The sequence below is a fragment of the Uloborus diversus genome, chromosome 1 (genome assembly GCF_026930045.1).
Source record: "Uloborus diversus isolate 005 chromosome 1, Udiv.v.3.1, whole genome shotgun sequence".
NCBI lineage: Eukaryota > Metazoa > Arthropoda > Arachnida > Araneae > Uloboridae > Uloborus > Uloborus diversus.
Window position 1 is genome coordinate 36500980 of NC_072731.1, and position 12876 is coordinate 36513855.

Sequence of the window (12876 nt, forward strand, 5' to 3'; positions counted from 1 at the left end):
TCTTGAAGACAAATTGTATGAAAACCGCTAGATGGCAGTGCGGTCGAGGTGTACGTTCAATTTCGCTGCGTTTACATTAGTAGACGCGGGATTTTGTTACAATTTAATTCCGCGTTTCTCTTTTTTATCTTTATTTCGTGAATATTTCATGAAACAGCGTTTAAGGCTTTTAATGGAGGCATCAAAGTTGAACATTGGAAGAAATAAAGCTTTATCTTGTTTCGTACCAGGGTGCAAAAGTGGGTACAAAACATGCAAGGAAAAAGTTACGCTTTTTAAAGCTCCAGCAGATGAAGAAAAACTAAAGTGGAACGCGTTAATTCCTAGGTTAGATAAAGTTTTTGATAAATATTGCTCAATTTGTGCTCTGCATTTCGAAAAACATTTTATTGAAACGCATTTTAAGCATATTATAAATGGTGAGGAAGTTTTGATTCCTCGGGGAAAAACTTTTTTGAAAGATGAGGCAATTCCGAGAATTTTCCCAAGTCTGCCAACATACTTTACTAAAATATTACCAAAGAAAAGGTTCATCAGTAATTATGCAGTTAAGAAAAATGTTCCCTGTTTGAATAAAATAAAACTTGATCTTTCCGCAGATGAAACTGAAATAACCACGTATAAATCTATTATAAATGAAATTGTTCATATTAATTTGCTAACGAATATTGGGTTTGTATGAAATTAAAAAAATCTCCAAATATTGTAGTTTTTGTATATAATGAAAATTATGTGGAAAATAATATTGTCGATAAAAAGATCATTATTGAAGTAGACACAAAGACAAGGATGTTTTCGAAACAAAATTTTACACAATTGACTGAAAATTTGATATTTGTATTTTAAGGCAAATGTATTATCAATCGAGATGGCTTAGGGTGCAGTTTGTTGTTGTTTTTAATGCCACTTGGGAGACTCAAGCCCCATTCATGTAGCCAGCATGAGTTTAAAGCAGAAAGGAGCGACTCCTGAGTCAATGAGGCTCCTAAATGAGAAAGAGCCCGACTTGGGCTCGATATATGGTAGCACCACTTCTACAGTTTATAGGTCTGGAGAATAGGTTGGAAATCTCCAGCAACACTGCGCCTGGTAACTGTTAGCGACCGACCATTCGACTTTCGGACAAACGGAATCAACGAGCACGTAAGTTATATTTAAAAAAAAAAAAATTTTTTTTATTTCAGCCTTTTAAAATTGTGTACGAAATTGATAATTATTTTTGTTATCGTCCCCCGTTATCGAGATAAAAGGTATTTAAGTCTCCCGAAATTTTAAGAAAAGTGGCAAATTTAAACACTTAGCGAGGGATTGAAGGTACCAATTTCTCATAGACGATTTCCTCGTCTGCATGTGGCAGGACATCCATATCTACAGAGCGTGAGAAAGATGTCTGTCCCCATCGAAACTCGCTAGATTTGGAACAACGAGACTCGCTTTTCTTAAAATTCCCATAGGCTTTAAAATCTCACACATCGACAACGGGAAAATATTTTTTGCGTCCAAAAACATGTATCACAATGTTCTTTTGATCGCTACTTATTTAGATTTTTTAATTGTAACACTGTCATGTTGTTTCCTGATTAAGGGAAGGGAGATTCAGAAGCTGCGCTTCCTTTTAAAAGAACATTTTAAAGCTATCATAAACAATGTTAGACAGAAGAGAGGGACGAGGAGGTTCCCCATTTGTTTATAGTTTTTAAGGATACAATTCTTTCGCTATTTTACATATGAGATAAAAGATAAAAATACATAAATACTTTTTTTTGACAATGATAACGTCAGATTCAAAAACACTTCTATTTCGATAATTATCGACAACAAAACCGTTTGCTGACAGGTTCTAAAGACATTTTTTTTTTGATGTAATATTAATTAAAAATAAAACATGCCATACATAATGCGAATTCTTTATTATATTTTACACTATTCATTCTTTGTAAAACAAATAAAAAAACATCTTATCCTAACACGTTTCTTACCTTCCATACGCAAATGGAACATAATCTCTGCCAAATCACTTATTGACCGCGCAATTTCTAATGTGAAATACCGACTTGGAAAATATTACGTAAGAATGAGTTTGACCCCCCCCCCCCAAGGTAAGGAGAGGCTTTTCCAACCCCCCTCCCCCTCGGCACCCTTACGTATTTAATGAATGGTCCCTTATAGTATATTATTTTCATTGAAGATAAATTAGCGTAAGGTAATTTTATGTTCTTCAAAAAATAAATGAACACCCATGTAGCACTTATTACAGAATTTGTCTTTTGCGTAGAAATAAGTTCAATCCAAAAAACGGGGCTTTTAAACTGCGAAATGAGCATGCAACCGCTGATTTAAAACGAGTCTGATTGAGGAGCATAACGTACTCCTCGACCGCAACGCCATCTGGCTTTTCCTCAGATCTGACCTCACTTTTTCCCCTTCGATCGGCACACTACTCTTTCTAGGCACTATACCCGAATTCAAAAATTATTTTTCCACTAATATTTTCATAAAATGAATCGACTTCCTCTAATCTTTTTGTCTCTTGAAAAAAAAATTTTTCCCCAAGTAGCCAAATTTTCTTATAAAATTCCCCAACTTTTTTTCTTCCCATTTTCACTTTCATTTTTGTCTTCCCCCCGAAGTTTTTTTTTCCCCCAGGTATTCCCCAAGAAAAAAAAAATTCCCCAAAGAATTCCCCTCAAAACTCGTTTTCCCAAAATTTCCCCAGACAGCACCAGATTTCCCCAAAATGGGGAAAATTCCCCTAATCTGGCAACACTGCCATCAAGTTAATTCAAAAGCATTGAAAGAGTTTGAGAGAAGAATATAAATTCGTTTCAGTTATGTATGTTTTAAGAAGTTGTGTAAACGCTTCCTCCTTTGTTGAACGATTCAAGTAATCATATGTAGCACAAGATTTCTCAATTTTTAAGCTAAAACAAAATACACTCAAACCTGCTTTTGTGTGGTCTTTTTTTTTTGGGGGGGGGAACGGTTTTTTTTTTTTTTTTTTTTTGTGCGACCGTTTTTTGCGTGGTATATGAAAATTTCAATCAGATTGGGACTCAATTGACGAAGTTACAGTAAACTTCCGATTATCCGTGGAACTGGGTGGCACAAATACCGCGAATAATAAAAATTGCGGATAAACCGTAAAAAGAATAAAATGAGGGACAAATAAAATAAAAATTGTCCTTCCTCAAAAACTGAGTTGTATTGATGCATATTACTTTCTTCAAACAGTGAAAATATGTACAGAACAGTAAAAATGTTTGTTTTTTGACACAACAGAACTAAAAGTCAATAAAGAACAAGTGTATGTACAATGAAGAAAGCGCAAAAAATAAATAAAACAAAAACAACTGAATTTAAATTTACAAGTTTTCGACAAAAAAAAAAGTCATTGGTATTTGCTTTTTACTGCGAAAATACATGTTCCTGATTGTCAATTGACACGCGGATAATCCGTCCGTGGATAATCCGTCCCCAAGAAAAAAAAAATTCCCCAAAGAATTCCCCTCAAAACTCGTTTCCCCAAAATTTCCCCAGACAGCACCAGATTTCCCCAAAATGGGGAAAATTCCCCTAATCTGGCAACACTGCCATCAAGTTAATTCAAAAGCATTGAAAGAGTTTGAGAGAAGAATATAAATTCGTTTCAGTTATGTATGTTTTAAGAAGTTGTGTAAACGCTTCCTCCTTTGTTGAACGATTCAAGTAATCATATGTATCACAAGATTTCTCAATTTTTAAGCTAAAACAAAATACACTCAAACCTGCTTTTGTGTGGTCTTTTTTTTTTGGGGGGGGGCGTTTTTTTTTCTCCTTTTTTTTTTTTTTTTTTTTTGTGCGACCGTTTTTTGCGTGGTATATGAAAATTTCATATACCACGATAATCCGCCCGTGGATAATCCGCTCGCGGATAATTGGGAGCGTACTGTATTTAAAAAACGGACGAAGTTGTGTTTAAAATGAACGATTTTTCTATGCGTTTTTTATGCGACCCCTATCCACCGCACAAAAACAGATTTGAGTGTAAAATTGAAATCTCATTTTTTCTTTACCATTACGACTTTTATATTACGAACGAAACGCAATGTCTTGTGGAGTGCTCAGTTTTAGTTCCGGCTTCTTGATGCAGTAATTGTGATCTTCCGCCAGACCGCACACTTGAAGTAAATTCTATTGCAAATAGATTTCCTTCCAGTTATATGATTTTGCTCAGTGGAAATACTTTAATATTTCAACTATAACTTTATAAACAATTTTGATCTGTTTTTAACTTTAACCAGGGGTTAACGGGGGGAGGGGGTTGGTGACCTATGTTGTAAGAGAAATGTCAAAAAGACAAATGTTCAGAGAATGTCAGTAGAGAGAAAGAATGGAGATATTCGAAAAGATCGAAATATTATACTTATGTTTCAGCCATTTGATTTTTTAGGACATTCACACGCTTAAATACTAGTAGTTGGTCGAATAAACCATACGTTACCTCTAGTTTAGGTGCGATAGAATGGATCCGCTCAATATCTCGTGACCACAGACTGGCGCTCAGTCCGTAGTTGACGTTGTTGGCTCGATCTATGACTTCCTTTTCATCTTGAAAAGTCGAAAGGCAGGTGACAGGTCCGAATATTTCTTCTTGCATGCAACGACATGTGTCGGGCAAGCCACTGAGGACGGTAGGACCGATAAAATAACCCTGGAAAAGGGGATAAAAGAGGAAGATGTTTCCATTTTTGTACAACAAAAATGCCAGTAAGGTAAGTGCATAAGTAAATATACACCAAAAGCGGATAAAGATTTCGAGAAATAAAGAAAATAAGATTTTTTCCCTAGCTAGGTGGCTCGCTAAAAATATAACGGGGTATTTTTAGGGGCTACCTAGCTGGGAGAAAGTTATATTTCGAAGACTTTATTTGCTTCTAGTGCGGTATCCAATATCCACTGTAGGTGCACTTACATTAAATGTGAACTCATTTTTTAAAAGCAGGTAAATATGTATAAATAAGTAAATATAAATACATCTATGTAGCTAGCTATCGTATATGATAGCTAGATACACAGATATATTTATATTTATTTAACAATATTTATATTTACTAAGCAGAGTGCTTATTATCTGGCTCCGTGGTCGAGTCGGTGGCAAATTAGATTAACAAAAACTACAAAAAAAGTTTGAAAAAAAAGTTACTGCAAGCTTTTTCTAGATAACATACTAGCATTAAGAAAAGCTATAGTTGGAAAATTATTTTTATTATTCATTTAAAGTTGAATTTCGACAAAATTTGTACAAATATATGCAAAAATACCCACTGAACATTAGTAAATGTAATACAGACACTGTGAAGAACGGGGTCGAAGAAAAAACGCGTAACCCTTGATCAATCCGGTTGATTTGCTTATCAATCAGTAAAGTGAGTAAAATAACTAAAACCCTATACAACATGTTTTGAAAGAGTTAGATTAATTTATTGTGTGTTGTATGATTGTGTAAAATATAATAAATAATTTAGATTCATTTAATTGCATTAATTGAAATGTAATTCAATTTATTGTTTCAATATACCTTCAACATTATAAGCTTATCTTATGTAATAACCCTTAGTAAAAGTATAGCTTCTGTTGGCCAGACTTGCCACTGTCTTTTCTTTTGATATACTGTAGAACCTCGTTTATATGGACTTACTGGGACTAAAAGCAATCCGGATGATCAAAAATCCGTATTTCTTTTAATTTTTTAATGTACCGTACAACCTAGTTTATCCGGAATAACTGGGACCAAAAGCAACGGAAGATTCAAAATCCGGATTTCTTTTAATTTTTTGATGTACCGTACAACCTTGTTTATCCGGAATAACTGGGACCAAAAGCAATCCGGATGCTCAAAAATCCGATTTTTTTTTATTTTTAATTTTTTATATACAGTACAACCTTGTTTATCCAGACAAACTGGGACCAAAAGCAATCCAGATAGTGCTGTTTGTTAGAATACCATAATTTACTGTACAATCTATGTAAAATTTGTACATTTAATTTAAAAAGCAAATTTTTTGTGTACTTATAGTTTCGTTTTTGCTATTATAATTTGGGTTATCTATGTAGACATAAATTTCTTTTAAATGCTACAAGTTTGATCTGGATAATCCGGAGATCCGTGTTAACGAGGTTCTACTGTACTTTGTATTTCTTAGAAGTACAGTGCAGTAGAAGTACAGTACTATTATTGTTATTATTGATATCTACATTATAGGAAAGTCAATGAAAATTTCTGGTTGTTTGAGTTACAAAGTAATAAAATATTTAGTTCCATTACAATTATACCTGTATATCTGGAACTAAAAGAAGAATTATTTTGAAATTTGGAAGAATGAATAATGTTTCACCTACTTGTTTATTTTTGTCTGGTAGCTGGAGATGTTGCCCATCGGTCAGAAAATGTGCGCCTTCCTCCTCGGCTATCTTCAGGTACATTTTGATCTTCTCAAAATGAATCTTGCTGCATACGGGACCCATCCAGACACCTTCGCTTAAAGGTTCACCAACTTTGATTTTTCTGAAATCGAACAGAAGATTAAAAGATTTTCAACCGGTAGAACGAGAGAAGAACGCACACAAGTGCTTTCCAACTTTCTATACTACCTTTTTTTCCACACAAAATTATTCTGACTCCTTCGAATTTAATTAAAATCTGATTTCATACATGCTATCCAAGTGTTACATTTACAGATTATTTAATGTGTGTTAGATCAGTGGTACCAAACCTTCGACCCTCGCAGCTGATCCGTGTAACCAGTTGTTTTGTTGAAAGTTACAAATCAAAAAGCATGATTAGTGAGAGTGTCAAAAATTTGGAGCCAAATATTCAGATATTGATTTCTGAAAAACAGATGTAATCAAAGAAATAAGCATTAAGTAATTATTCTTGCGGGTCAGAACATACAGAAATTATTATTTCTATATGTTCTGGCCCTCAAGAATTTTAATATAAGGCACGGCCCTCGGGTGAAAAAGAAAAAGGTGGACACCACTGGGTTAGAAAAACAATACTATATTTATATAAAGTAGTTTTTGTGTTCAAGAACATATTCAATAATTAACTATGTCTTTTTTGAGTGCTAATTTCTCATAACGTGGTTGCTATTGAAAATATATCGATATTCTATGCGGACACTCAAATCCGAATGCCATAGCGGAGACATTTTGCTGACTCGTATTTTACGACATCAATTAAAGTTTTTTTCTGTTCAAAAATTTTGGTAACAGCTACATTCCCTTCTTCAGTAACTCCAATTCTATTATATGCCTTCCTAAGGAAACTCGCAATTGTATTGGAAAAGACTGGCGTACACTTTTGAAATTCCAAATAAAACCAGTGAAAGTTCAAGAAATGTAAAATTTATTTTATTTCGCTTACTTATGTAATTTAATATCATTTTGAAAATTTTTTTAATTTGTTACTTTTTGTTAGCCCTTTTTTTCTGATAAAAAAATGTTAGTAACAATTGCTTGCCCTTCTTACAACTTCTTGATTTTTAATGCAACGCGTTGTACTAATTCTGTTACTCTGAATAAACTTCTTAAAAATCATCCAGTCGAAATTTTGCAATTAACCAAATAACAACTTCTTCCGCAATTTATTTTTCTGCAGTTAACTTTTTTAAGTTTCAATGTATCAACCACTAGTGATTTCATACTTTGACGGAGACGGGATCGTGAAATTGTGAGTTTCTTGTCAAAGAGGTAGTGGAAAAGGAGAGGTAAAGTAAAGAGGAAGGAGTCAAACATAGTGAAAAAAAGGGGGGTGGGTGCATCATTTATGGACAGCCCCCAATCCTTTGGCCGTTCTGCTCTAAGCCAAACACTTTTTCCGGTACTTTTGTAGTCAAAATTTAATACCTACAGCGGTTCTCTTTATCCAGACTTCCCTCTCTGTTCTTGTGGAGATATAGGCTCTCCAGAGTACTTCCTCTATCACTGTCCTCTGATTTCATCTTTTCATATTCGCTGGAATGCTTGCCTTTGAAGTTCTCAAAACATTTCATCCGCCTTGTCAATCTCCATTGCAGAGAACTCGTGAATCCATTCTTTCCCCATCTATCTCAAAAGGGTTACCTGTTCATTGGTACATAACCTCGTCCATTGACGTATCTTCATTCTCTTCCTCCTAGCACATACGTATTTATCATATACGTATTTCTCATAAAATCACTAGTTCACTAAGTTTTTCTCTACAAAAATTTTAGACGCATATCCCCTCTCCAGCGTCTCCTATACTTACTAACTATCTAGAGTTCTAACGTATTTTGTAAAGGTACTCACTCTTGTTGGTCTTAAGTACTATTGTATTCTTGTTGTCTAAACATTTTAAAGGTATATTTATTCAATAATTTTCTTTTCTTAAAATTCTGTCAAAATATTGTAAACAAAAGAATATTTTCATAAACTTTTTCTCCTGTAACAAATGCTTGAATAACCTACTGAAGAGATCTGCTTCAGTCTTGAAGTTGATAAAGGCGAACAACCTCATGGATCTGATCTGATTCAGAACAGAGAGATAAGTAAGAAGAAGAAACGGTAATGGGTCAAAACTTCACCGGACTATAAACTTCGCGTGGTCAGAACTTCGCGCAGTCAAAACTTCGCGTGGACAAAACTTCGCGCCAGAGATGAGTAACCAGAATTTTATTTCGGAGTGAGTTTTACTTATCCCATTTCTCGAGAAATCTAAATGGTAAAAAAAAAAAAAAATCATTGTATTTTTATATTCTATTGATTTTTGTTACAGTAGGTCATTTAAATAAGGGGGTGCTGCTTTAAGGACATTAACATGAGAAAATGTAAAAATTGACAGATCTATTAAATGAAGGAAAGGAATCTGCTGTGTAAAATTAATAACTTCACACCTTTAAATATTTGATGTAACGCGAAGCAAAATGTAAATGTATTTTTTAACAACTCAAAAGAGTAGATCCGTGCACTCATACACGCGCATTCGAAGTAATACTTCTTATATTCATATTTTTTGGCAGTTATAAGATATGTTGAAACTAAAATAACTAATAGTCTTTGACGCTTTCAAATTTAAAGAAGCTTTTGTTAGCGTCATGTATCCAAAATATGAAGCATTGTTTTGCAAGATAGGACATTTGCAACAACTAACATTTAAAAAAAAAAACTGCAGATAAAGCGCTGAGTTAGTAAAATTCTTTAATAATGCTTTAATTTTTCTAGTGAAATTGAAAAATAGATGAGCAAAGAAAAAAATGAAACAGAAAAATATTTTTTTTAGCCAAAAACAGTATAGTTAAAAGCATTTTTTGTAATAGTTTTGAAAAATTTCGGAGGGGCTTTGAACCCTAAAGACCCACCCCTTGATTCCGGCCCTGCTTCGCATGGTCAAAACTTCGCGTGGTCAAACTTTGCGTGTGCAAAACCTCGCCTGGACAAAACTTCGCGTAGTCGAAATTTCGAGCTTTCAAAACTTTGGACAAACAAAACTTCGTACGTGTACTACTTTTCGCATCTAAAATAAAACAGTTTTTCAGTTAGTTAGCTATAGAGCATTTAATTATTATTTTAACCAATAACTTTCTCTGCTTAACCAATAACTTAAATCAATTGATCTTAATTTAATTTTCAAATTTATATAAATGTATTATTTCATTAAGTTGCTGTACTTTAATTCATTTAGATTTTACACAATTAACTTGCATTAAAAAAATTCATTATGAAAAATTAGTTGTTTATATAGTGTGTGTCTAATGCGTTACTTTAAATCATTGAACAATAACACTCCCTCCCCCTCCCCCAAAAGCAAGACATATTTTTACTTGTTTGCTAAGTTTATATGATATGTTTAGATAAGTTTAATCTCATGAATACGCGAAATTTTGAATAGGCGAAGTTTTCGACACGCAAAGTTGTGGATTGGCGAAGTTTTATACAGGCGAAGATTTGACTGCGCGAAGTAATGTACATGCGAAGTTTTGACCGCGCGAAGTTTTGTCCACGCGAACTTTTGTCCAAGGGAAGTTTTGGCTGCGAAGTTTTGTCCAGCGAAGTTATGGCCGCGAAGTTTTGACCCCAAACCACATAATTTAGTCAAACCTTACAATTTTCGTCATTAGCTAAATCAATGTGAGCCATTTGGAGACTTCTATAAAGAATGAAGAACACTAAACCGCGGCCTAGTTGGTCTATTCAGTAATCAGGCCCTGGTTGTACTCGTAACTGGAAGGTTCCGGGTTCGATGTCGAATACGGTCGAAGATCCTCCGTGTTCACTTGGGGATCCTGGGGCACGTTAAATATGTCGTGGTCATAAAGTTCTCTAAGTTCCCATTTCAAATCAATACCGGATGAAACCGGTGTTGTTCAGCTTCTAGTTCAGATCATTATTGTTGTTTCTTTCTGCCGTGTGCTGTCTGAGCTAAATCGAACTTTCACCTTGGGGCTGCTTTGAAAAAACGGAAGCCATGCCTGTCTACCTTGTAGCATTGTCTAATCCAGCCCGGATATCCGAGTGGTTGAAACTACAACAATAATAAAAATGGTATGCATTGATATTAATTATTCTCAAAAAGCTTACTTCACTTCTGCTAAGAACTTCTCAACAAAGGTATCAAATATAGATTTTTCGACATAAATTCTGCTCGTACTTAGGCATACTTGACCTTGGTTTAGAAAGCTGCCTCTGCAACATAGAAGAAAAGAAAATCTGAACATGAAGCTCTCGACTTGATGCACTTCAAAACAGCTGGATTTCAGTGAGCTAGTAAGCAGTAATTCCTATAAATTGGCTTACCGTATTAAAGTTGGAATACATTTGTCCAAATCTGCGTCAGAAAAGACAATAGCAGCATTTTTGCCTCCCATCTGAAAAAAGCAACAATAAATAAAGAAAGAAAACATGAAATTATTAATGTTTAATGAAAACTCGAAGGAAACCAAGCATATAATCTATTCTATGAAGACAATGATTAGATTCCAAATGGCTAATGATACTAGTATTAGTACCACTACTACTACTATTACAACCAACAATAAAAATAACAATTTGTTTTAATTACTATTATTTTACCGTATCCATAGCCGAATACTTGGTCGTTTGGAATTTATTAAAATAAATCAAAATTGCATTGCAGGCCTTTTTTACTCCTTATGTACTGTTTAATCTTTTTTAAAATTTGATTTTTTTTACTATACTTTATTCCTTCCTACTTACTTTATTCTTTTCATTGAGCATTTTTTAAAAAAAGGACCTTCGATCCAATTAAACAAGAACAATGAAACCACCCAATCCGATTCAAATAACAACGTTGTAGGTATGAATAGGTCACAATTTTTATCAATTTTTCAATTGATCACAATTTAATCATTAATTAATCACAATTTAACAGTAACATCAATTACACTGGGGAACAGCAATTTCGTTGTCTTAAATCTGTGACTTGATTTCAACTAACTTTTGGCCTCTGGGTCCAAAAATATTCGCAGTTTTTGTCTATCACGTCATGTTTTCAACCTACAGGATACCTTCAAAAGTCATACAAATTGTGCATATAAAGGAAAATAAAAGTAAAAACTTGTCAAATGCACTGTTTACAATCAACAATTTTATTCATACAAAGGCTATAATATTTACCGCAAGTAAAATTGTGTATTTATACATATTAAGGTAAAAATTTTCGCTTATAGCTTTTTCTGGAGTGTTTAATCTGTGGACATTCTCGCTTGATGCTCCAACAATAGTCAGCCATCATATGTACATCCCATCTACCTTGATATCGTGTCTCCATGACCTTCAAATCTTGGTGGAATCGCTCGCCCTGTTCATCACTGACTGCACCAAGATTTTTCGGGAAGTTAGCAAGATGGCTATGTAAAAAATGCAATTTGATGCTCATGTGGCAACCAAGCATTTTGAAGCTCTCCAAGAGTTGCTGGACAATTTCGGCGTAATTCTGGGCTCGTGTATTTCCAAGAAAGTCTTTAACAATGTTTTTGAATGCCAACCAAGCATTCTTTTGAATTTCTGACATTGTTCCTATGAACGTTTCATCTTTCACAAGCTGCCGAATCTGTGGACCATCAAAAACACCGGCCTTTATCTTTTCAAATGACAGGCTAGGAAATGCTGAAATGAGATATTTGAAACAGTCTCCTTCAATTGGTAAAGCTTTTACGAATTGCTTCATAAGACCCAATTTTATATGCAGAGGTGGAAATATAATTTTCTTTCTGTCGACAAGTGGATGATGTAGAATGTTTGGATCACCAGGTTTCAGGTCAGATCTTGGCGGCCAGTTCGTCTGCATCCAATGTTTCTCACGAGCTCTGCTGTCCCACATACACAAAAAGCAGGGATACTTAGTATATCCGCGTTGCTGGCCAAGAAGAAAGCAGACCATTTTAAGGTCAACGCAAATGATCCATTGGTGCATTTGATATTGCAACAAATCAATGACTCTCTTTATGTCTTCGTATTCTTCCCTCAAATGAACTGAATGGCCTATCGGGACTGAACCAAATAAATTTCCATTGTGAAGAAGAACACACTTCAAGCTCCGCTTTGAACTATCGATAAACAGTCGCCATTCAGTTGCGTTATAGGCTGAAATTCCCAACTCTTCCATTAAACCATGTACGTTATCGCAATACACAAATCCATCATCACTTCGAAAGTGCTGCAGAAACGCGCTTTCTCTTGATCGAAAATATGATACCTTAGCTCCCTTTTCAAGCAAGTTTTTCTCATGCAGTCTTGATGCTAAGAGCTCTGAAGCTTTTTTGGATAATCCCAAATCTCGTACCAAATCATTCAACTCATGTTGCTCAAATCCCTTACGAACGGAATCACATTCAATTTCAAAATCTTTATCGTTGG

General features: G+C 34.5%; 1 protein-coding gene across 1 annotated transcript in view; it reads right to left on the minus strand.

Annotated features, from left to right (window-relative positions):
- The window catches only part of LOC129234546 (2-aminomuconic semialdehyde dehydrogenase-like), a 48541-nt gene that overhangs the window by 19881 nt on the left and 15784 nt on the right, over positions 1–12876 (minus strand). Inside the window, exons 5-8 of the mRNA XM_054868561.1 lie at positions 10795–10865; positions 10579–10683; positions 6379–6544; positions 4481–4690 (exon numbers count right to left, since the gene is read on the minus strand). Coding sequence (XP_054724536.1) covers positions 4481–4690; positions 6379–6544; positions 10579–10683; positions 10795–10865 — 552 coding nt within the window. The remainder of the gene's footprint in view (positions 1–4480; positions 4691–6378; positions 6545–10578; positions 10684–10794; positions 10866–12876) is intronic.